This window comes from Eurosta solidaginis, chromosome 2 (genome assembly GCF_040869045.1).
Source record: "Eurosta solidaginis isolate ZX-2024a chromosome 2, ASM4086904v1, whole genome shotgun sequence".
Taxonomy (NCBI): Eukaryota; Metazoa; Arthropoda; class Insecta; order Diptera; family Tephritidae; genus Eurosta; species Eurosta solidaginis.
The window spans coordinates 306,007,623-306,032,908 of NC_090320.1; the positions used below are offsets into that span (position 1 = coordinate 306,007,623).

At 36.3% G+C, this 25,286-nt stretch overlaps 1 protein-coding gene across 1 annotated transcript in view; it reads right to left on the reverse strand.

Annotated features, from left to right (window-relative positions):
- The window catches only part of LOC137241381 (uncharacterized), a 105,863-nt gene that overhangs the window by 38,242 nt on the left and 42,335 nt on the right, over positions 1–25,286 (reverse strand). The window contains exons 2-3 of the mRNA XM_067768929.1: positions 23,652–23,766; positions 23,389–23,522 (exon numbers count right to left, since the gene is read on the reverse strand). Of these exons, the coding sequence (XP_067625030.1) occupies positions 23,389–23,522; positions 23,652–23,766 (249 nt within the window). The remainder of the gene's footprint in view (positions 1–23,388; positions 23,523–23,651; positions 23,767–25,286) is intronic.

Below are 25,286 nucleotides of genomic sequence, written 5' to 3' on the forward strand. Positions count from 1 at the left end.
GACAACACTCTGGACCCGATATCTGGTACGAAATGGTTTTCCACACTGGATTTGAAAAGCGGCTACTGGCAAGTGGAAGTGAAGGAGGAAGACAAAGGGAAATCAGCCTTCAGTGTCGGAGATGGTCTTTGGCAATTTACAGTGATGCCTTTTGGACTTTGTAATGCACCAGCTACTTTTGAGAGACTCATGGATCAGGTATTGAAAGACTGTAAAACATGCTTGGTGTACCTGAACAAAATCATCGTATTGGGAAAAAACTTTGTGAACATCTTAAAAACTTGGAGGAAGTTTTCCAGAGAATAGCTGGCGCTGGTCTGAAACTAAGTCCCAAAAAGTGTGCGCTGTTTAGAAAGGAAGTAAATTATTTGGGTCACAAGGTTACGACAGAAGGTATCCGTACAGCGAAGGAAAAGATAGAGGCAGTAAAGGAACCTACATGAATTAAGAAGTTTCCTTGGGCTGTGCACATATGGTCGAAAGTGGTATCAACGGACGCGCATCACCGCCAGTTATAAGAAACTAATTGCGAAATTTAACTCTTTCTAACTGTTTAAAAGTTATTTTAAAAAAGGGGTGCTTTCGATGTCAGCTTAAGACGGACTTTGCATCAACCAATTCACCAAGTTATTAAAACAAAACACTAACAGAAAAGTTGTATGATAAATTTATATTCTCACTTTGCTTATTTTATTTTATTTTTTGCAAAAAATTAGTAATGAACAATGAATTCAAATTAAATGACCCGATGCGAACATGTTTTCAAATTGTAAAAAGTTGTTAAAAAAGCAAATTACCCAAAAAAAATGCCGATTTTTTTAAAAAGTTTATGTTGCGATTGGCTGAAAGAATAAGCGAAGTCAGTGATGCAAAATCGTTTATTCTTAATCCTGATTCTTACCTCATACTTAAGTTGAGGATATATTTACGTATGAGAAAGGTTTGAAAAATCACTTAGGCTTACATTCAAACATCTGTTGTTTATTTGCGAAACTATACAATAGCGTCTGAAATGTTAATTTTGATTTTCACACTTCATCCTTCAACACCAAAGTCTACCGGTATAATATTTACTAAAGTTGGCGGCCCTATCCAAAACTAATTCCTTGGAGTGAATCACATTGATAATAGCTTATCAACCAAGTTTAAATATCACCTACACGTTACGGCTCCTTTTACAAATGTGAATACGTAGGCACATATATTTACCAGGTGAGGCTTTGTCCTTCGCAAGAAGAACACTCAAAGTGGGGAAGCAAAAGCTTTCTCAAGACAGTCGAACTAATGACCGTGTGTGCTACTACCCTAACATAGTGAACAGTCGAACTAGTCTGAAGACTGAAGCTATGCGGTCATCCATAATGAGCTCTTATATCAAAAGGCCGGAAAACAGCAGTTAACATCTTTCAACTTAAAATCGATCGACTTTCATTCTTAAATATCGTTTTGATTTAACGAAGACTATTGCAATCAATGTTGTGAACACAAACGTCTGCAAACTTTGGTCTACATTTTAAAAATTTTATCCAGGGTCCTTGTAAAATTTTAATTATGTAGATGCGCCGACGATTATAGGATTCTCACCATGAGTTACGCAATGACATCCACTTAGACTGCTTATGATTTCGAGGGCGACATCCTTGGCCGAATAGTCACTCATTAACGTTTCAAGGTGTTCCTCTGGTGTAGCTAGGCAGCATAGCGCGACAAAAACATCCGTTAGAAAGTCTTCAGAGCTATACCTATAGCGTCTAGGAAAGTAACATCAACGAAGGTATGAGTCCGAAGTCGCAGTCCTGTAGCTTCTGTGCTAGCATATGATGTGAGGGCAGGAGGCGTGGTAGCGCCTGGTGGCCGGTATTGCTACTGTTCGCACATCGGGAATTGTAGCTCTTAAAAACAGCCGAAAAATCTGGAGGCGCCCTGTGCCACGAGAGTCATGAGTATTAATAGACCATTAATAGCAACCGTAAGTCGCTTTTGTACGTGACATCCAAGGAACCACAAATTATTTAAAGAAATTGTGTTCGCGACGATTATTAGGAGTAACCCCAAGTGAAATTACGCTTTGCGCGAGATATACAGGCAAAAGTGTTACCATTTTATGTATCTCTATTTCTTTTCAGCAGATGCAGCAGTACCAATTCCAAAGACCGGGGTTAATTTTGAAGCCTCTCTGGAGTAAGTGAACGAGGGAAAATTATCTCCGCAAGGAGCTACTCCTGAAAATTTTTGAACGATCTCCGAGATTTTGAGGCAAAAACCCAGGATCTTTCCGAAATGGCCAAAACGTTGATTTCCTTAAATACATACAAAGAAAACCTTTCCTAAATATTATTTTTTTAAATAGAAAAATCAAGAAAAGTAAGAACACCGGCGTACGGCGGCCCATGCCGCCGCCGCCTGTATATAACAGAGGCTACACCGCCGCCACCGATAAAGTGATCGGCGTAAACCTCTAGTGGAGATGGCACGGTGCATGCTGTAAGATGCAAAAGTGAAACAAAGCTTGTGGGCGGAGGCAGTATCAACGGCGGCATACATAAGAAATAGATGTCCTACAAAAATCCTAACAGGCCAAACTCCTTATGAAATGTGGTTCAAGCGAAAACCAAAAGTTAGTCATATGAAAACGTTTGGAGCTGTTGCAGTTGCACTTGACAAGACCCAGCGAAAAAAGTTCGCAGCAAAAGGTAAACAGCTAATTATGGTTGGATATTCTTTAGAATACAAGGCGTGCGTATCGCTTGTACGATGAAGAGTTAAATAAAATTGTTGTTCAGAGGGATGTACTCTTTGATGAAAATTGTGCTAATAAGGACACAAAATGTAGTGATTTAGTTAAAGAGGACGAAAATGCCGATGTGCTAAAAATATTTATTCAGGAAGAAGGGATTCAAAATACTTCTACGCCACCAACAAGCAATGAAGAGTTGGAAACAGACAGTTCGACGTATGATAGCGCTGATGGAGATGATGCATGTGTGACAAGTGACAATCAGGAGGAGATAATAGAAAGTGAAAACAAAAATGGTAGAGGTAGCCCTAAGTTATTACGAACTGGCAAACCTGGTCGTCCGAGAAAGCAATATAATGCAATAAATGTTATTGCCAATGAAGATATTCCTACAAGTGTCAAAGAAGCTTTATCAAGTTTTAAATGTAGCGAATGGAAGAATTCGATGGAAGCAGAATTTGGAGCACTAAAAAGGAACAAAACTTGGACATATGTCTATCTTCCTCCCGGTAAGAAGGCTATAAAGAGTAAGTGGGTATTTGCATTAAAGCGGAACAAAAGCGGAGAAATTGAACGGTATAAAGCACGACTCGTGGCTAAGGGATGTGAACAACGTTTAGGCATCGACTATCAAGAAACTGTTTCGCCAGTGATTCGGTATGCGACTATACGTATGCTTTTAGCTATAGCAGAGGAAGAGAAAATGCATCTTCACCACCTGGATGTGAGCACAGCTTATTTAAATGGTGATTTGCAGCATGAAATTTTCATGCAACAGCCCGAGTGTTTCACAGATCCGAAGAGACCAAGAAAAGTTTTAAAATTATACAAGGCAATTTACGGTTTGAAACAATCTGGCAGGCAATGGAACTTCAAACATGATGAGGTTCTTAAGCGAATTGGCTTTATAGCATGCGATTATGAGCCATGTTTGTATAAGATGAATTCGGGTGATGAATTAATGCAGTGTACGTTGACGATATGATTATTACCAGCAAGAATATTTTTGAGGTAACTAGGGTGAAAGGACTCATATCTGATAGTTTCGACCTGGTTGATAAAGGTGTACTGCAGCATTTCCTAGGCATGGAAATCGAACGTGATGGCGAAGTTGGTTCCATTACTGTTAGTCTAAAGCAATACTGTAGCAAGTTAGCCCATGTATATGTTGTAGATAGCCAATCCATGTACGTGCGAAGCATGTATATGCTATACGTATATAAATAAGTGGTACCACAGTGTCAATTTAAATAATAGTCGTTAGCTCAAGCTTATTATTTATTGTCTCTTTTACTCTTAATAACTTTGTAACTATTGTAAGGTAATTCACTCTAACGCATATGTAAATGTATGGTTCATCATGTCTCTTTAATAATAGATACTATTCGTTCTTACGCATGTGCAAGCATATATCGAGAGCTTTGTTAAAAATGTATGTGTGCTGATATGTCAGACAAGCTTCAAGAAAATATGAGGAAATAAAGCTGGAGTCATAGGTGCCGTATGTCGTATCGCTGTATCCGTATCCCTAACGTAATCAGCTGTTTATCGTTACGACGGTAAACCAAAATCCAATTGGTTGGCTACGATACGGTTACGACTTTAGCGGCACCAATAATCGATTGAATTGATTCTCATAAGGTTGGTCGAATCAGCTGTTAAAAGGTTACCGATACGGTTACCGATAAAGCACCAATGTCTCCAGCTTAATTTATGGGCTACAAATTCTCAGAAGTGAGATTGTCCCGTCGCATGCAACAAATGTAAAAAAAAATTTTTTTTTCTTCTTTCTTTTGGCCATAAAAAACCGAAACTGGGTGGAATAATAAAGCTATAAAAAGTTCTCGAAATAAACTAGAAAAGCTGTGTGGAAAATAATTGACGTAGGACACTGAATTGAAGCTAAACAAGTAACGACGGGACTGTCTTCGGCTATGCCGAAGACTTCATACCTTTCATGAATGGGGCTGAACAATAATCTTATCCCGTTCGTAATCTCCGAAAAATCGGATGTATAAGATAAGAAATATCTAGTGAACAGATCTACATACCTAAACGATTTTTAAGATAAATATAAAATAAAAAATAGGTAGGTACTTTGTGTGAGGATACAAAGTTTCAGGTTTTTTGTGGTCTGCGTGTAAAAACTATGACTACGAATCACGTATTTCAACAATATATGACGTAAACGTAACTATTTGATGAAATGTTTTGAATTTGAAGCATCTAGCCGTAAAAAAGGGGCAAAAAAATACAGTTTATATGGGGTATATAATATATGTACCACCGATCTCTATGATTTTTTCAGACAACAATATGTGCTATATACGTAAGCATTTGGTGAAATTTGAAGCTTCTAGCTGTTAAAACGGGGCAGAAATTGCGCAAAGTTTCTTATCTGAACAATCGGTTGTACGAGATATATACTATATATACCACCGATCTTTGCGATTTTTTCAGACAACAATATATACTATACACGTAAGCATTTGGTGAAATTTGAAGCTTCTAGCTATTAAAATGGGGAAGAAATTGCGCAAAGTTTCTTATCTGAACAATCGGTTGTATGAGATATATACTATATATACCACCGATCTCAATGATTTTTTCAGACAACAATATATTCTATACACGTAAGCATTTGGTGAAATTTGAAGATTCTAGCTGTTAAAATGGGGAAGAAATTGCACAAAGTTTCTTATCTGAACAATCGATTGTATCAGATTATATATACCACCGGTCTCTATGATTTTTCAGACAACAATATATGCTATACACGTAAACATTTGGTGAAATTTAAACATATCCAAACGATTTTTAAGATAAATATAAAATAAAAAATATGTAGGTACTTTTTGTGAGGATGCAAAGCTTCACGTTTTTTGTGGTCTGCATGTAAAAACTACGACTACGAATCACGTATTTCAAAAATATATGAAGTAAACGTAACTATTTTATGAAACTTGATGAATTTTGAAGCTTCTATCCGTAAAAAAGGGCAAAAATGACAGTTTGTACGAAGTATATAATATATATACCACCGATCTCTTTGATTTTTTCAGACAACAATATATGCTATATACGTAAGCATTTGGTGAAATTTGAAGCTTCTAGCTGTTAAAACGGGGCAGAAATTGCGCAAAGTTTCTTATCTGAATAATCGGTTGTATGAGATATATACTATGTATACACCCGATCTTATTGATTTTTTCAGACATCAATATATGCTATACACGTAAGCATTTGGTGAAATTTGAAGCTTCTAGCTGTTAAAATGGGGCCGAAAGCGCAAAAAAAAATATATATACTATATATACCATCATATATATATTATATATATCACCGATCTCTATGAGTTTTTGACACAACAATATATACTATATACGTAAGCAATCGGTGAAATTTGAAGCTTCTAGCTGTTAAAATGGGGATAAAATTGCGAAAATATATATATATATATATATATACTATACATACCACCATATATATACTATACATACCACCGATCTGTATGATTTTTTCAGACAACAATATATGGTATATACGTAAGCATTCGTTGAAATTTGAAGCCTCTAGCTCTTAAAATAGGGCAGTAATTACGAAAAGTTTCTTATGTGAACAATCGGTTGTGGGGGATATATACTATATATACGACCTATCTCATCAATTTTTTCAGGCAACAATATGTGCAATATACGAAATTATATGGTGAAGTTTGAAGCTTCAATCTGTTAAATTGAGAAAGATATTACAAAAATCCTCTTTTTTCTGAAAAATCGGTTGTATGGAGGATATATGCTATAGTGGTCCGATCCGGCCGCTTCCGACAAATGTCTAATCGGACACCCAAATACACCTGCTCATAAAATTTTATCAAGATATCTCAAAAATTGAGGGACTAGTTTGCATACAAACAGACAGACGGACAGACGGACAGACAGACAGACGGACATGGCTAAATTAACTCAGCTCTTCATTCTGATTATTTCGGTATACTTAATGGTGGGTATATCTATTTTTCTTTAGGGACTTACAATTTTGGGTTTCGTGACGAAATTAATATACCATTTCATTTTCATGAAAGGTATAAAAAGCTGTGTGGAAAATAATTGACGTAGGACACTGATTTGAAGCTAAGTAATTATATAAGACAATTGAAATAGTAAAGCTATAAAAAGGAGTGTTCGAAATAATATAAAAAGCAGTGAAAAAAACATGGAAGATCAAGATCTTTCAACTTATAGTGTGCTTCAGCTACGTGCTTGGCTACGTAATTTGCAGTTGCCGTCGAGCGGCAACAAAAGTACACTCATTATACGTCTCATTAATGTGCCGGCAGACAAACGTGGAGAATGTCCAACAATAGAATTCGACGACACATACAACGCATTCGACAACATACAACATACGCTATAAATAACGACGAAGCTAACGAACAAGAAGAAGACGAAACAACTGCAGAACATCAAGTGGGGAGCGGCACCACGAAGCAAGCAGAGAAGCAAACAGAACAGCAACACGAAGAAACAGCCGTTAATGTATTTGAGTTCGAAATGCTAAAGCGAGAAGCAGACTTGCTACGACGTGAAAAGCATTTACTAGAAAGGGAGAACTTGCTGCTATGCGATATTGGAACAATTACTAGCGCACCTGCAATACAGCAAAAAATTTCAATAGACATGCTAAAAATGTGTTGCGCGATTATGAGGGTGGTCCAAACTTCGGAGTGTGGGTAGCACAATTTAAAAACATTATAAATGTATACAATATTAAAAAAAATGAGCAGCATGTGCTTTTGCTAAGCGAGCTAAAGGGCAAAGTGGAAAGTTGGCTACAAAGCAAAGCTAACTTTCTATCGGAGCCTGTAGATAAGTTATTAGAAGAAATGGGAGAAATATTCGACATTAAAGAAAATCGAATCATATTACGCCGAAAATTGGAGGCAAGAAAGTGGAAAGCAGGAGAAAAGTTCGCACATTACTTAAATAACAAAATAATCTTGGCAAACCCCCTGGAGCTTTAAGAGGAAGAAATCGTCGAGTATGCAATAGAAGATATAACCGACTACGGTTTAAGAACACAAGCATACTTGCCAAGTTACACCACGAAGGCTCAACTTATAAAGGCCTTTTCCAAGGTGGATATCAAAGCGGCAGCAACCACATCAACAGCACCAGATGGCTTGCGTGAACTAAGGTGCTACAATTGCAACATACGTGGGCATTTGGCGGCTAATTGTCTGAAACCAAAAAGAGAGTTAGGAGCATGCTACGTGTCGGGCAGCAGCTTGTGACAAAAAGAAAGGTGTACATTTGGTGGATGATTATGTAAGATTGTTTCATTTTGGCATTAAATGTTATAAAAATATTTCGTTTTCCTTAGAATGCTTAATTGATACTGGAAGCCCAATCAGCTTTATAGAGCGGTCCTGTGTCAGCAGAAAAGTAGACGTGAACAATATATTAAATTTGAATAATTCATACTTTGGTTTAAATAACGAAAAAATTTTAACTTATGGAAAGTTTTTGTGTTACGTTAAAATAAATGGCAAATTTTTCAAAATAAATTTTATAATAGTCGATGACAGTACCATGCATTATAAGACTGTGTTGGGTAGAGATTTTTTAGAGGCTTGCAAGTTTAAATTAGTAAGTGAGGGTGAAGTTGAAGCAAATATATCGTTAATGAACGAATGTAAATCAAGTTGCATGGAAAGCGACAACGAAATAATTCGTGATACTAATAATGAAGATAAAAGTTCATATAGTAAAAATGATGATTTAAGGTTAAAACAAAACGAGTTTTATGCTGACAAAGTAATTGAAGTAATTACTGGTTTAAGTTGTAAAGTTGATGAGAAAAACGAACAAGATTTTACCAAACAACTTTTGTTAATTAATAATGAAGATAACGAGAGGCCAAATTTAAAAGTTAGTTGTAAATTAAGTTTTTATCACACAAATAAGCTATACGAAAATTTTAGGAAGTACTATGATAACACTAAACGCTCCGATGAACCTAAAATTAAGAGTGAAATGAAGCTAATTATTGAAAATGTGAAGCCTTTCAGTTGCTCTCCAAGACGTTTGTCGTACACTGAAAAAAAACGAGTTGCAAAACTTATTATATGATTATCTAACAAAGAAAATAATTAGACCAAGCGAATCTAAGTTTGTATCGCCAATTGTGCTGGTTCGAAAAAAACCCGATGATTTGAGAATGTGCGTAGATTACAGGGTGCTAAATAAAGTAACGGCTAAGGATAATTACCCGATTCCGTTAATAGACGATTTGCTCGATAGGATGTCTGATAAAGAAATTTTTACGAAGCTAGATTTGAAGAATGGGTTTTTTCATGTGTTCATGCATAAAGACTCAATCAAATATACTTCCTTTGTTACACCTTTAGGCCAATTTGAGTTTTTGCGCATGCCGTTCGGGCTTAAAAATGCACCATCAACGTTTCAACGTTTTGTAAATAAAATATTTTCGGACATGGTTAAAGAAAATAAAGTAATAATTTATTTAGATGATATAATGATCGCTACAAAAGATATAAAGCAACATCTTGATAGAAGTTCTCAAACGACTAACTGATAACAATTTAGAGCTGAGGGTGGATAAATGCGAATTTCTACAAAGTGAGGTAAAATATTAAGGGTACACGGTTTCGAAAAATGGCATTCAAGCCGATGAAAAAGGCCTAGAAGCAATACAAAATTTTCCAGTGCCAACTAAGGTTCAAGCAGTACAAAGTTTCTTAGGGCTGTGTTCATACTTCAGGCGATTTGTTAAAGATTTTTCTATAATAGCTAAACCTTTGTACGACTTAACGCGGAAGGATACAAAGTTTAGAATTGGTTTTGAGGAAATGAAATGTTTTGAGTTATTAAAGCAGAAACTATTGGAATCACCAATATTGGCGGTCTATGATCCAAAATACGAAACGGAGTTGCATTGCGATGCAAGTGCACTAGGTTTCGGATCAATATTGATGCACGCTGGAGCATAGGTCGGGTGAACGTATGCAACATGTTGATGCCTTAAGTTTCGTCAACAATGTGCTGGTTGTAGATACTAATACGTTTGAGGAAAATTTAATTGTATTCCAACCGAGAGATACGAAGTTAAAAGAATTGCGTAATTTGTTACAGGTTATTGGGTACAGTTTATATGAGATGAGGAACGAACTACTGTACAGAAAGGTTGATAATGGAAAAATTCTTTTCTGCGTTCCAGAAGATATAGAAAAGAACGTCTTATTCAAATATCATGATGAAATGGGCCATGTTGGCATAGACAAAACGGTTGATCTGATATCAAAAAACTATTGGTTTACAAAAATTAGACAAAAAACGGCAAGTCACATACAGAATTGTTTGAAATGCATTGTGTTTTCCTCCAAACAAGGAAAGGAAGAAAGCTTTTTGGCGACTTCTCGCAGTTTTTAGATTCAGAAAGTATTCAACATATAAAAGTAGCTACAGGGTCTCCCCAAGCGAATGGTCAAGTAGAAAGGGTGAATAGGAGTTTAGGCCCAATGATAGCAAAACTATGCGACACTGAACGAAATATTCATTGGGACAATGTGGAGGAAATTGTTGAATACACTTTGAATAATACCATTCACCGATAAAGCAGTATCCAAGCATAATGCTGTTTGGTGTAAAACAACGAGGAAAAGTCGTAGATTTGCTTAGTGAAGAACTGATAGAAGAAGGAGTCAAACCCGCCCAACAAAGCCATAGAGAGATTAGAGCACAAGCTGCAGAAAACGAAAAGCGATTACAATCGTATAATAATACATACGTTAATAGTAAACGGCGGATTGCGACCAGTACAAAGAAGGAGATTATGTTTTGGTAAAAAATTTTGATTCAACGGCGGGTGTAAGTAGAAAGTTAATTCCTAAATTTAAAGGACCCTATTAGATTTCAAAAGTTTTACGTAATGACCGATACGTTTTGGAGGATGTGGAAGGTTTCCAACAGTCCAGGATACCTTATAAAGGAGTCTGGGCTGTTACAAATATACGACCGTGGCTTAATAAAAGCACAAACTTAAAAAACACTCAAGATCAGGGGATCTAATGGTCAGAATGGCCGAATTGTAGCAAGTTAGCCCATGTATATGTTGCATATAGCCAATCCATGTACGTGCGAAGCATGTATATGCTATACGTATATAAATAAGTGGTACCACAGTGTCAATTTAAATAATAGTCGTTAGCTCAAGCTTATTATTTCTTGTCTCTTTTACTCTTAATAACTTTGTAACTGTTGCAAGGTAATTCACTTTAACGTAAATGTATGGTTCATCATGTCTCTTTAATAATAGATACTATTCGTTTTTACGCATGTGCAAGCATATATCGAGTGCTTTGTAAAAATGTATTTGTGCTGATATGTCAGACAAGCTTCAAGAAAATATGAGGAAATAAAGTTCAGTCGTTAAGTGAAATCGGACGAGCGCAGTTGTTTAATTTATGGGCTACAATACATACGTGATTTACTTATACAATATGGTATGGAGGAATGCAAGAGCGTGTCAGTTCCTTTGGAAAAGGTTACCAGGTGGCGTGTACTAAAGATTGTGTCAAAGCAGATGTGACGCAATATCAAGCACTGATTGGGGTGCTTATGTATTTGGGTATTACTACAAGACCTGATATCCTTCACTCGGTTTCAAAGCTCTCGCAAAGAAATGTTGATCCTCATGTAGATCATATGACGTCGGCAAAACATATCTTAAGGTACTTGCAAGGTAGTATTAATTTGAATCTTTCATATCGTGCAGGTAACAAGCGCGTAGAAGGATACGTAGATGCCGATTGGGGAAGCGATTCATATGATCGTAGGTCGTATACAGGTTTCATGTTCCTGTATGGTAACTGTACTATATCATGGTAGTCGAAAAAGCAGAACACAATTGCTTTAAGCAGTACAGAGGCAGAATACATTGCCGCATCAAATGCAGCTAAGGAGGCAATCTATTTGCAGAGATTACTGGCAGAACTTGGTTTTTGGGCAAATGATCCGATTTTGTTACACATTGACAATCAATCTGCAATTATTCAATCTCAGAAATTAGCATCCAATCGTACAAAACATATAGATGTTCGATATAATCATATAAGACAATTGGTTCATGACAAGAAGATTGTATTATCATATTGCCCTACGGATGAGATGACAGCAGATATTTTTACAAAGAACTTGTCAAAGCCCAAGCATATGCAGTTTACAAAGAAAATGAATTTATTATGAACCAACGCTTTAGTCTTAGAAAAGGAGTATCAACGTTGAGTAGTGTTGAAATACTTGCTTAAACTATCTACTTGTTTTAGACAACTTAGAAAGCAACGTAGATCTTTTCTTATTACAATTATATTAGACATTGTATTCAAATATATTTTCAGTATTAATAAAACCTTTGATTCGAGAACATTCATTCGTGTTAACTTCAATAAAATTTCATCAAATAGTTACGTTTAGGTCATATATTTTTGAAATACGTGATTCGTAGTCATAGTTTTTACATGCAGACCACAAAAAACGTGAAGCTTTGCATCCTCACACAAAGTACCTACCTGTTTTTATACCTTTCATGAAAATGAAATGGTATATTAATATACCATATAATTTCGTATATTGCACATATTTTTGCCTGAAAAAATTGATGAGATCGGTCGTATATATAGTATATATCCCCCACAACCGATTGTTCAGATAAGAAACTTTTCGTAATTACTGCCCTATTTTAAGAGCTAGAGGCTTCAAATTTCAATGAATGCTTACGTATATAGCATATATTGTTGTCTGAAAAAATCGCAAAGATCGGTGGTATGTATAGTACATATATGGTGGTATATATAGTATATATATAACAGTATATATATATAAATTTTCGCAATTTTAGCCCCATTTTAACAGCTAGAAGCTTCAAATTTCACCGAATGCTTACGTGAATAGCATATATTGTTGTCTGAAAAAATCATAGAGATCGGTTGTATATATAGTATATATCTCATACAACCAATTGTTCAGATAAGAAACTTTTCGCAATTTCTACCTTATTTTAACAGCTATAAGCTTCAAATTTCATCGATTGCTTACGTATATAGTATACGTATAGATCGGTGATACATATAATATATATATGATGGTATATATTGTATGTATATAGTATATATATTTTTTTTCGCAATTTTGGCCCCAGTTTTACAGCTAGAAGCTTCAAATTTCACCAAATGCTTACGTGAATAGCATATATTGATGTCTGAAAAAATCATTGAGATCGGTGGTATATATATTATATACCCCATATAAACTGTAATTTTTGCCCCTTTTTTACGGTTAGAAGTTTTAAAATTCATCAAATTTCATCAAATAGTTACGTTTACGTCATATGTTTTTGAAATACGTGATTCATAGTCATAGTTTTTACATGCAGACCACAAAAAGCGTTTAGGTATGTAGATTTGTTCACTATATATTTCTTATCTTATACATCCGATTATTCGGAGATTACGAACGGGATAAGATTATTGTTCAGCCCCATTCAAGAAAGGTATGTAGTCTTCGGCACAGCCGAAGGCAGTCCCGTTCTTATTTGTTTTTATTAAAACATCGCCTAAAAAATTTTCCTTGCCTAACATTGCTTGACAGATTCTGTTCAACGCGGTTTCCGCATTTCTATAATTTATTGCTATTGCTTAAAAAATATGATCAAAGCGTTGCTGTCTGCAACACGACTGGCATGAAAATTCTGTTCTAACACCACTGTGGCGCAATTGTTTTTTCGCTCTCAATAGCAACTAAAATGAAGAGCATAAGAACACGTGAGAAGAGCGTAATACCCATATGGCGTACCTTTGCCGACCTATGATGTAGATGCAATTGACTGCTTAGTATTGGCTTAGAGATGATAGTATTCCTTAGTGTTGCCAATATTCGTCAATATATCATTATTCTTGATGGTTTACCGATCGGCAGTGCATGAGGCAACGTCCCAAACTCCCGCAAAGGTGATTTTAGGCAATTACCTTCAACTGTCAGCTGATTTGATGTTTGGGATAAATGCTGAATGCCGGAGAGAAATACCAAGAAATCTACTGGCGTCTTGGAGGAAGAGATGAAGGAAATACACGATCTTGTAAGACAACGAACCAAGATTATGAGCAACAAGATGAAAGCCAGATATGATAATGCAATTAATTCAGAAGGCTTTCGGGAAGGAGATTTGGTGCTGTTATACAACCCACAACGAAAAAAAGGTTAGTCACCGAAATTGCAGTGTAATTGGGAAGGCCCATACGAAGTTGTAAAACGGATCAGCGATGTAGTTTACATCATACAAACCATTGGCAAACCACGAAACAAAATAAAAGTGGTTCATTTGGAGAGGCTGGCAGCGTTTAGATCAGAAAATTTGTCAGATCGGGACGAGCCGACTTAGGTGGAGGGCAGTGTGGCGAATTTTAGCATCACTAAGCTGTTAGTAAATAAAGGCACAACAACAATAAAGCATGCTGCCACTCAATTTAATCAACACATCAATTTAATCAATGTACAGACGTACATAAAACGCGACGAAGAGATAGTTTCTCACACAAGAAGTTACTCACACATACACACGCATATGGCCAGTAGAAAAGCATTAACTTCAAATATACATGTATATAGCTGGTAACCAAGCAGGAGATATAACAGTTCTATAAGGTGAAACGTCTAGACCTTTGGGGAAATATGCGGACGAGGCAACGGAGGGTATAAAAGCAGCTCAAGCTGCTGAATGAGTAATCAGTAATCAGATTTAAACACGCTTTTGTTAAGTACGTGATATTGAAGTATAATTGTACTACTCCCAAAGTACTCTAAATAAAGCCCAGTTTCCAATACTGAAAATTGGAGTGAATTATTCAACAATTTAGCGATTCGAACGTTAGCATAGGGTTTGAAATAAGCGGAATTTCCCCGAAATTCGTTACAAAATAACGAAAAGTTGGGTTGAAAGAAATTTTTTTTTCAAAATCAAATTTTTAAAGTAAAATTAGCAGACCCGGCAGACGTTGCTCTGCCCCAGCTTTGGTCTATCTATCTCCAGCCTTTCTCTTTTTCTGCGCCTCTTTTTTTCCCTCACTTTTTTTCCGCTCCATCTATCCATATCTCTCATTCCTTGTCTAAGTCTATTTATTTCTCCTTCGTTCTCTTCTCTCTAGTTATTCTCCATCGCTTTTTCCCAGTCCAAGTCCAACCCCAAGTCCAAGTTCAAGTCCCAGTCCCAGTTCCAATCCCAGTCCCAGTCCATGTCCCAGTCTCATTCCCGTCCCAGTATCAGTGCCGCTCCCAATCTCAGTCGCGGTCAAAGTCCTAGTCCCAGTCTAAGTCCCAGTCTCAGTGCCGCTCCCAGTCCTAGTCCAATTCCCAGATCTCTGCTCCATTTCCCGAAAAAAGTGTCATAAATACTCATCTAGGCAAAGGGCTACCTATATGCCTAATTTCAGGTAAATCGAACCAAGAACAGAATTCCTCAAAAAGATCGGTCGCTGATCCGCTTCCCGGAAAAAAAGTTTCGTAAATACTAATCTAGGCAAATGGCTACCTATATACCAAATTTCCGGCAAACCGAAACGTGAATAGAATTTGTTCGATTAGATCGGCCCCTGAGCCACTTTCCGGAAAGATACTTCACGGGAACGCTATCCTATCTTTTAAGTTGGATCAAACTGCACACAGTCGGCCCGATTCTGAGCATTACCGGTAAAATAGTACCCAGAACATTATGTAAGCGAATATCGTTACCAGTTCTTTTATCCGCGATTCTGGCCCAACTCACCAGTGTCAGTGGAGAAATTTGAAAGGTAGTTTTCTTCGCTTTCACGGTTGCTACTTTGGTCCATTTGGACCAAAAATGGTCCCTTTCAACTCCATTTGGTCGGCTGGTCCCTTTTCTTCAAATTTGTTCCTTTTTAGACAGTAGCCACGATTGGTACTTTTCTTTGTTTTTCACTCAGGTAAAAATTCACAATATTGCCCAAAAATTCGCCACACTTTCGTTAGCCCCCATAAAATTTTTAATTTACTGCAATGGAACTCTCACCACAAAAAATTGCTCAGTCAAAAAAAAAGTACCAGAACAATAACAGTTCACCTAGGATATAGAAAAGTGTCGGCAAACACATTGTCGTTAATTGTTGATGAAATAACCGACTAATCCAAAAAAAATTTTGTTTTATAATAATATTAATACGGGATTGATATTTCGATCGGTTATACAACACTATGTAAAATATATGAAAATAAAAATTGCTTCTCGACTAGCATAGCTTATAGCGACCACTCTGCCGTGAGCCTAACACGTTCAAAACTTATACAAAGAAATTCTATGCATTACTTCTCGTTTGGCACGTTGATATTTAAATCTTTCTCACCCAGCTCAATGAGTTCAAGGAATTCCAGGACTATTGTGGTGTTAAGCCACGCGAGGTAATTAAAAACTATGTATCTTGGCACAAGAAATATTTTAACTCGAAGACAGAAGGAAGCAAAGAGATTTGATTTCGGAAGAAATGTTTTGTACAAAATTATTCCCGTAGCTGCTAGCAAAACCCCTGAGGCCTGGGATCAAAACTCACACTTACTGAATCTAGGCTCTGATATGAAGTTTAAACGTTAAGGGAAAAAGTAAGCATCTATAAAAATAGCACTAAAAAAATTGCCTAGTTTCATTTATGATTTACTGAGTTTTCCACATACATATTTCGGCAACACCAGAACGCAAATTTTGAACCGTTTATTACTAAAACCTAACTGCACTATACATTTTATTTCATTGCAATCAACAACATAATGCCAGAACCAAGAGCTTTGTGACCAAAACTAGGTTCACAACGTTTGGTTGGTGAAAGACATAGACTTATCCTATGTCAAAATATAGTACCATTTTTGGTTGCATGCCCTTATATTTGTTTGTTCAACTTTTATTATAGGAAAGTCTTCACTATGTTTAGTAAAATTTTATATGGAAACATCCTAAAATTTTGTATTTTATACTAACAAAATATAACAAAAATGTGGTCCTTTTTTTCGATGAATGTTGGTCCCAAATAAAACATGGTGTGGCAACCGTGTTCGCGTTACCGAAAATGTCTCACTTGTAGATACGAGGTTAACGAATAAACGGGACGATGTGCATATGCATATTACGCAGGCATGCTTAACCAACGAACCGATATCATTTCGTTACGATATTTAACGTTAATAAACGAAACAAAGTCATTTCGTTTCGTTTATTAACGTTAAGAACGTCAACTTAACGAAATGATTTTGTTTCGTTTTCTGCCATATCAAAACGAAATCAAATCGTTTATGTTGATTATTAATTTCAAACTATGCTGGCAAAGCTGATTGATGGCGTAGTCATTAAAGGTGAAAGCATTAGCCAAGCTGATTGCAACTTCTCTCATGAATTTTGACAGCGCGAACATTTCTCAGAGTATTTTTGACATTACCACCAACGAATTACACAAACAAATTACATGGAGTTTGTTTGTGTATGTCCGCTCGCTGTTACCACCTTACGGTTTCACCATGGCTATAGCATTGCCAGCACAATTCAAACACAAAGTATCACGTTTTTCTTAACGTTTTTAACTTTAACGAAAGCTTTTCGTTTCGGTTAAAAACGAGATACAATTTATCTTGATAATTTCTTTATCGATAATATTTTGAAGTGTTTCAACGGAAACGGTGGAAATTTTTTGATAAACGATTAGCTTAACGTTAAGGTGCATCCCTGATATTACGCATGATAAGTTTCTACATGGGTATATTGTAATTTATTCTGTGAAAGTACATAATGTAAACAAATATGTATAGCAACAAGCAACACCTTTTTATACTCAGTTGAGCAGAGCCCACAGAGTATATTAAGTTTGATTGGATAACGGTTGGTTGTACATATATAAAGGAATCGAGATAGATATAGACTTCCATATATCAAAATAATCAGGACCGAAAAAAAATTTGATTGAGCCATGTCCGTCCGTCCGTCCGTTAACACGATAACTTGAGTAAATTTTGAGGTATCTTGATGAAATTTGGTATGTAGGTTCCTGAGCACTCATCTCAGATCGCTATTTAAAATGAACGATATCGGACTATAACCACGCCCACTTTTTCGATATCGAAAATTTCGAAAAACCGAAAAAGTGCGATAATTCATTACAAAAGACCGATAAAGCGACGAAACTTGGTAGATGAGTTAAACTTATGACGCAAAATAGAAAATTAGTAAAATTTTGGACAATGGGCGTGGCACCGCCCACTTTTAAAAGAAGGTAATTTAAAACTTTTGCAAGCTGTAATTTGGCAGTCGTTGAAGATATCATGATGAAATTTGGCAGGAACGTTACTCTTATTACTATATGTACGCTTAATAAAAATTAGCAAAATCGGAGAAGGACCACGCCCACTTTTAAAAAAAATTTTTTTTTAAAGTAAAATTTTAACAAAAAATTTAATATCTTTACAGTATATAAGTAAATTATGTCAAGATTCAACTCCAGTAATGATATGGTGTAACAAAATACAAAAATAAAAGAAAATTTAAAAATGGGCGTGGCTCCGCCCTTTTTCATTTAATTTGTCTAGGATACTTTTAACGCCATAAGTCGAACAAAAATTAACCAATCCTTTTGAAATTTGGTAGGGCATAGATTTTATGGTGTTAACTGTTTTCTGTGAAAATGGGCGAAATCGGTTGATGTCACGCCCAGTTTTTATACACAGTCGTCCGTCTGTCCTTCCGCATGGCCGTTAACACGATAACTTGATCAAAAATCGATATATCTTTACTAAACTCAGTTCACGTACTTATCTGAACTCACTTTATCTTGGTATGAAAAATGAACGAAATCCGACTATGACCACGCCCACTTTTTCGATATCGAAAATTACGAAAAATTAAAAAATGCCATAATTCTATACCAAATACGAAAAAAGGGATGAAATACGGTAAGGTAATTGGATTGTTTTATTGACGCGAAATATAACTTTAGAAAAAACTTTATAAAATGGTTGTGACACCTACCATATTAAGTAGAAGAAAATGAAAAAGTTCTGCAGGGCGAAATAAAAAACCCTTAAAATCTTGGCAGGTATTACATATATAAATAAATTAGCGGTATCCAACAGATGATATTCTGGGTCACCCTGGTCCACATTTTGGTCGATATCTGGAAAACTCCTTCACATATACAACTACCACCACTCCCTTTTAAAACTCTCATTAATACCTTTAATTTGATACCCATATCGTACAAACTCATTCTAGAGTCACCCCTGGTCCACCTTTATGGCGATATTTCGAAAAGGCCAACATCTATAGAACGAAGGCCCACTCCCTTTTAAAAATACTCATTAACACCTTTCATTTGATACCCATATCGTACAAACAAAGTCTAGAGTCACCCCTGGTCCAGAAAGGCCCACTCCCTCTTAAAATACTCATTAACTCCTTTCGTTTGATACCCATATTGCACAAGCGAATTCTAGAGTCACCCCTGGCTCACCTTTATGGCGATATCTCGAAACGGCGTCCACCTATGGAACTAAGCCCCACGCCCTTTTAAAATAATCATTAACACCTTTCATTTGATACCCATATCATACAAACAAATTCTAAAGTCACCCCTGGTCCAACTTTATGGCGATATCTCGAAAAGGCGAACACCTATAAAACGAAGGCTCACTCCCTTTTAAAAATACTCATTAACACCTTTCATTTGATACCCATATCGTACAAACAAAGTCTAGAGTCACCCCTGGTCCACCTTTATTGCGATACCTCGAAAATGCGTCCACCTATAGAACTAAGGCCCACTCCCTCTTAAAATACTCATTAACTCCTTTCGTTTGATACCCATATTGCACAAACGAATTCTAGAGTCACCCCTGGTCCACCTTTATGGCGATATCTCGAAAAGGGGTCCACCTATAAAACTAAGCCCCACGCCCTTTTAAAATAATGATTAACACCTTTCATTTGATACCCATATCGTACAAACAAATTCTAAAGTCACCCCTGGTCCAACTTTATGGCGATATCTCGAAAAGGCGAACACCTATAAAACGAAGGCTCACTCCCTTTTAAAAATACTCATTAACACCTTTCATTTGATACCCATATCGTACAAACAAAGTCTAGAGTCACCCCTGGTCCACCTTTATTGCGATACCTCGAAAATGCGTCCACCTATAGAACTAAGGCCCACTCCCTCTTAAAATACTCATTAACTCCTTTCGTTTGATACCCATATTGCACAAACGAATTCTAGAGTCACCCCTGGTCCACCTTTATTGCGATACCTCGAAAATGCGTCCACCTATAGAACTAAGGCCCACTCCCTCTTAAAATACTCATTAACTCCTTTCGTTTGATACCCATATTGCACAAACGAATTCTAGAGTCACCCCTGGTCCACCTTTATGGCGATATCTCGAAAAGGGGTCCACCTATAAAACTAAGCCCCACGCCCTTTTAAAATAATCATTAACACCTTTCATTTGATACCCATATCATACAAACAAATTCTAAAGTCACCCCTGGTCCAACTTTATGGCGATATCTCGAAAAGGCGAACACCTATAAAACGAAGGCTCACTCCCTTTTAAAAATACTCATTAACACCTTTCATTTGATACCCATATCGTACAAACAAAGTCTAGAGTCACCCCTGGTCCACCTTTATTGCGATACCTCGAAAATGCGTCCACCTATAGAACTAAGGCCCACTCCCTCTTAAAATACTCATTATCTCCTTTCGTTTGATACCCATCTTTCACAAACGAATTCTAGAGTCACCCCTGGACCACCTTTATGGCGATATCTGGAAACGGCGTCCACCTATGGAACTAAGGATTACTCCCTTTTAAAATGCTCATTAACACCTTTCATTTGATACCCATATCGTACAAACGCATTCTAGAGTCACCCCTGGTCCATCTTTACGGCGATATCTCGAAAAGGTGTGCATCTATAGAACTTAGGTCCACGCCATTTTAAAATACTCATTAATACCTTTCATTTGATACCCATATCGTACAAACGCATTCTAGAGTCAACCCTGATCCACCTTTATGGCTATATCCGTAAATGGCGTCCACCTATATAACTATGGCCCACTCCCTCATAAAATACTCTTTAATGCCTTTCATTTGATACACATGTCATACAAACACATTCCAGGGTTTCCCTCGGTTCATTTTCCTACATGGTTATTTTCCTTTATGTTGTCACCATAGCTCTCAACTGAGTATGTAATGTTTGGTTACACCCGAACTTAACCTTCCTTACTTGTTACTATTATCTTTACTTATTTGCGCTTACATTTCTTTATTTTTCAGTTTTGCCCTTTTCTAAACAACAGTTAGGAATCCATCGCGGACAAACAAAGTGACACGAAATTTGCATATCTAATATATAAAATTCTTCTGTCACGGTTTTAGGCGCTTAACTCCTCCGAAACGGCTGAACCGATTCTCATGAAATTTTGTGAGCATATTGGGTAGGTCTGAGAATCGGCCAACGTCTACCTTTCTTTCGTTACATACCTAGGGTCTAGAGATCAAAACGTGGACCCGGGTACCCCTAGAATGTGTTTATACAATATGGATATCAAATGAAAGCTGTTGATGTGTGCTATAGTACAGGATAATTTTCATACCCCTGGGTGATTAGGGTCTCGAGATATAGGCCAAAACATGGACCCGGGTATCCCTAGAATGTGTTTATACAATATGGATATCAAATGAAAGCTGTTGATGAGTGCAATAGTACAGGATAATTTTCATACAACTGGGAGGCTAGGGTCTCGAGATATAGCCCAAAACGTGGACCCGGGTACCCCTAGAATGTGTTTATACAATATAGATATCAAATGAAAGCTGTTGATTAGTGCTATAGTACAGGATAATTTTCAAACAACTGGGAGGCTAGGGTCTCGAGATACAGCCCAAAACGTGGACCCGGGTACCCCTAGAATGTGTTTATACAATATGTATATCAAATGAAAGCTGTTGATGAGTGCTATAGTACAGGATAATTTTCATACAACTGGGAGGCTAGAGTCTCGAGATATATCCCAAAATATGGACCCGGGTACCCCTAGAATGTGTTTATACAATATGGATATCAAATGAAAACTGTTGATGAGTGCTATAGTACAGGATAATTTTCATACAATTGGGAGGCTAGGGTCTCGAGATATAGCCCAAAACGTGGACCCGGGTACCCCTAGAATGTGTTTATACAATATGGATATCAAATGAAAACTGTTGATGAGTGCTATAGTACAGGGTAATTTTCATACAACTGGGAGGCTAGGGTCTCGAGATATAGCCCAAAACGTGGACCCGGGTACCCCTAGAATGTGGTTATACAATATGTATATCAAATGAAAGCTGTTGATGAGTGCTATAGTACAGGATAATTTTCATACAACTGGGAAGCTAGGGTCTCGAGATATAGCCCAAAACGTGGACCCGGATACACCTAGAATGTGTTTTTACATTATGGGTATCAAATTGAAGCTGTTGATGTATGCTTTAGTACAGAGTAAGTTTTACACCGCTGGGTGACTACGGTCTCGAGATATAGGCCAAAACATGGACCCGGATACCCCTAGAATGTGTGTGCATTATGGATATCAAATGAAAGCTGTTGCTGAGAGCTCTAAAGTTCATTGTGATATTCCATTTTGTCGCATCAACCTGGCAAAACTGATAAATATGCATGCGAAACCGAAATAAAGACAAGAATTAAGAATACCCACATACCTATTTACAATTTCGTATATAAATTTGCCTATATTAGTATCTACGATGCTTTTTTCCGGGAAGTATACCAGAGACGGGCTGGGACTGGGATTAGGACTAGGACTGGGACTGAGGTTGAGACTCGGAGTGGGACTGGGACTGAGACTCGGAATGGGACTGGAACAAAATACATACCACCAGAGATGAAGAAGAAGGAGAAAAACTTGAGAGAAGAGAAAAGAGAGAAGGAGACTGAGAAAGACATAGAATGAGACGAAGATGGAGATAGATGAAGGAAAAAAGACGAAGAGAGGAGTGAACAAAAAGATTAGGAAAAAGTGTAGAGGGATAGGGCAGAGTTAGATGGAAAAAGCTTATTGAAATGTATGCAGATAAACCAAATTTAGGGCAGAACAATGTCTGCCGGGTCTGCTAGTATGTATATATTAAGACTGTTTTTCTTGTTTCGTTCTCGATAAATTGCACTAAAGATTGCACAACGCCGAAACCGGATTGTCTCCGAACCAAACTTGAAGAGGAATGGCGGAAAATGGTTCCAGTTCAAGTAATTGATGTATATTGGAACAATTTTCCATCATTCCTTGTCAAATTTGATTTGAATACGAACCGGATTCGGTGTTGGGCCATCTTCAGTGTTATTTTTTGACAATGAAAAGGGAAACAAATATTTTACCAATGTACTTGGAATTTGAAATAAGTTTCTTTTGACACAAAAGTCTTCACTTTTACACCCTGTCGAAAAATCAACAACATAAAAGACAACATAACTTTCAACTAAAACCAAAAGCTTTGCCTCCAATTAAAAATACTTACCCTTTACGACTTATTTGGAAGTTTCTTACGCTAAACTCTGTGCCACTTTCACAAGAGTAATCAGTTTTTTGGCAGCGGTGCTTTTTAATGTCGCCGAAGGAATATCCAGTTTGCAAATACCAGCTACCTTTGAACTGTAAATAATTGAAACATAAGCTTTTAAAATGGTTTTAAAGTCTATACATAGTACTATAAAATTGTCCTAGCTTTATACATAGAGCTGACACTTAAATTATTTAAGTAGGATAGAACTTAATACTCACCGCATTTAAGTCCATGCTATCCAAATAATCCATATCTGGACACAAACCTTCATTTCGACCTTGTCCGGCCACCAAACATGATGATGTTAAAACAATTAAAATTGACAAAGGGGCACTGAAAAAAAAGTGAAATTAATTAAAAAATGATATTATATTGTTAAAAGAAACTTGGTGGACTGAGTATATTATTGTATTGCACTTTGTTTTATTTTGCTTTTGATTTTATAAATTTTACAAGGCTTTTCATCACAAAACTTTTACGGATGTCATTGAAGCAATTCATTTTACGGAAATTTCGAAAACAAAAAAGTTTATAACGAAGGATTCCATTGATACCCATAGATTTGTCTTTTCAATTTTAATTTTTCCCCAAAATCTAAATCCCCATTTTCTGTGTGAAAAACATTCAAATTAGGTTTAAAATCGCGGCGAATTGTATTAATTGTGAATTTTTTTCTCACAGAAAAAGAATAGTTATGTTTATTCTCTTTCAAAATTAACACTTCAATATTGATGATTTCACAGATATTTAATGGGCACATTAAAGAAAATACAGTGCAACGCAATAACTTATAAATACAATTAATATAGTATTTACATAAAAAAAAATTCTAAATTAACTGCATTGCAGATAAACACCGGAACATTTTTTTTTTGTTTTTACAAATTATAAATACATATGTACATACATATATTTTTATGTATAAATTACATTACAAAACCCTGCCAGCAGTTTTCTGATAATTTTATCGTCTATCGCCAAGAATTAACTAATTGGATACATTTTACAGTTAATAAGGCGATAGAAATTCATTTGACAAAAACAAAACTTATACTTTAACGGAATTTTTTCTCCAAGAAGATATTTAGGCGATGGAGATCTGTAACGTTTTGAATTTTCCTTTTTTCAATTATTTTGAGAACTTTTCCAGTTTGCTTTCGTAGTTTCCTTCTATTCATTAGCTATCTTAATGATATTATGCTAATTTTGCGATATCTTCTCATCACTAACAGATCTAGGTTTTTCATTTACATTTTTTAATATTTTTTCACAGTATTTTTAATAATAAATTTATAAACCGAAATTAAATAAATAGGAAATGAAATTTAAATCCGTGATCTGGCATTGAACCGACGACTTTTGCACGGTAGTTGAAGACCTAAGCCTCAGTGCCACTGATGTACATAAGAATTTGGTGTCAAATTCGCAATATAACATTGACATGGTTAGAACAGAAAGGAGATATGAAAACACAATGCAAATAGAACGTGTACCGTTAGGTTATTCCACATCATTTTACTTTATGCTTATAGTCATACTTACATATATATAAATTCGTAATGATGTTTATACGCGTCAGAACTTTACTTTATGATTTAATTAAAATGTTTGTGATTTTGTGTTCAAGGTTTTTTGATATTTCCTCAAAAAAGGTTTGGGAATTTAGCTCCAAAAAAAGGGCGGGGATTTTGTGTTTGGTTATGGGATTTTAACTTTGGGGATTATGTATTCGGGAATTTTTTTGGGGATTTAGGGACACTCCCTTTTAAATGCCTCAAATTTCCTATCCCTATCAATGAAGCTCAAGGACTATCATTAGATGCAAATCAAGGAATTGATTAGCGCAACACAAA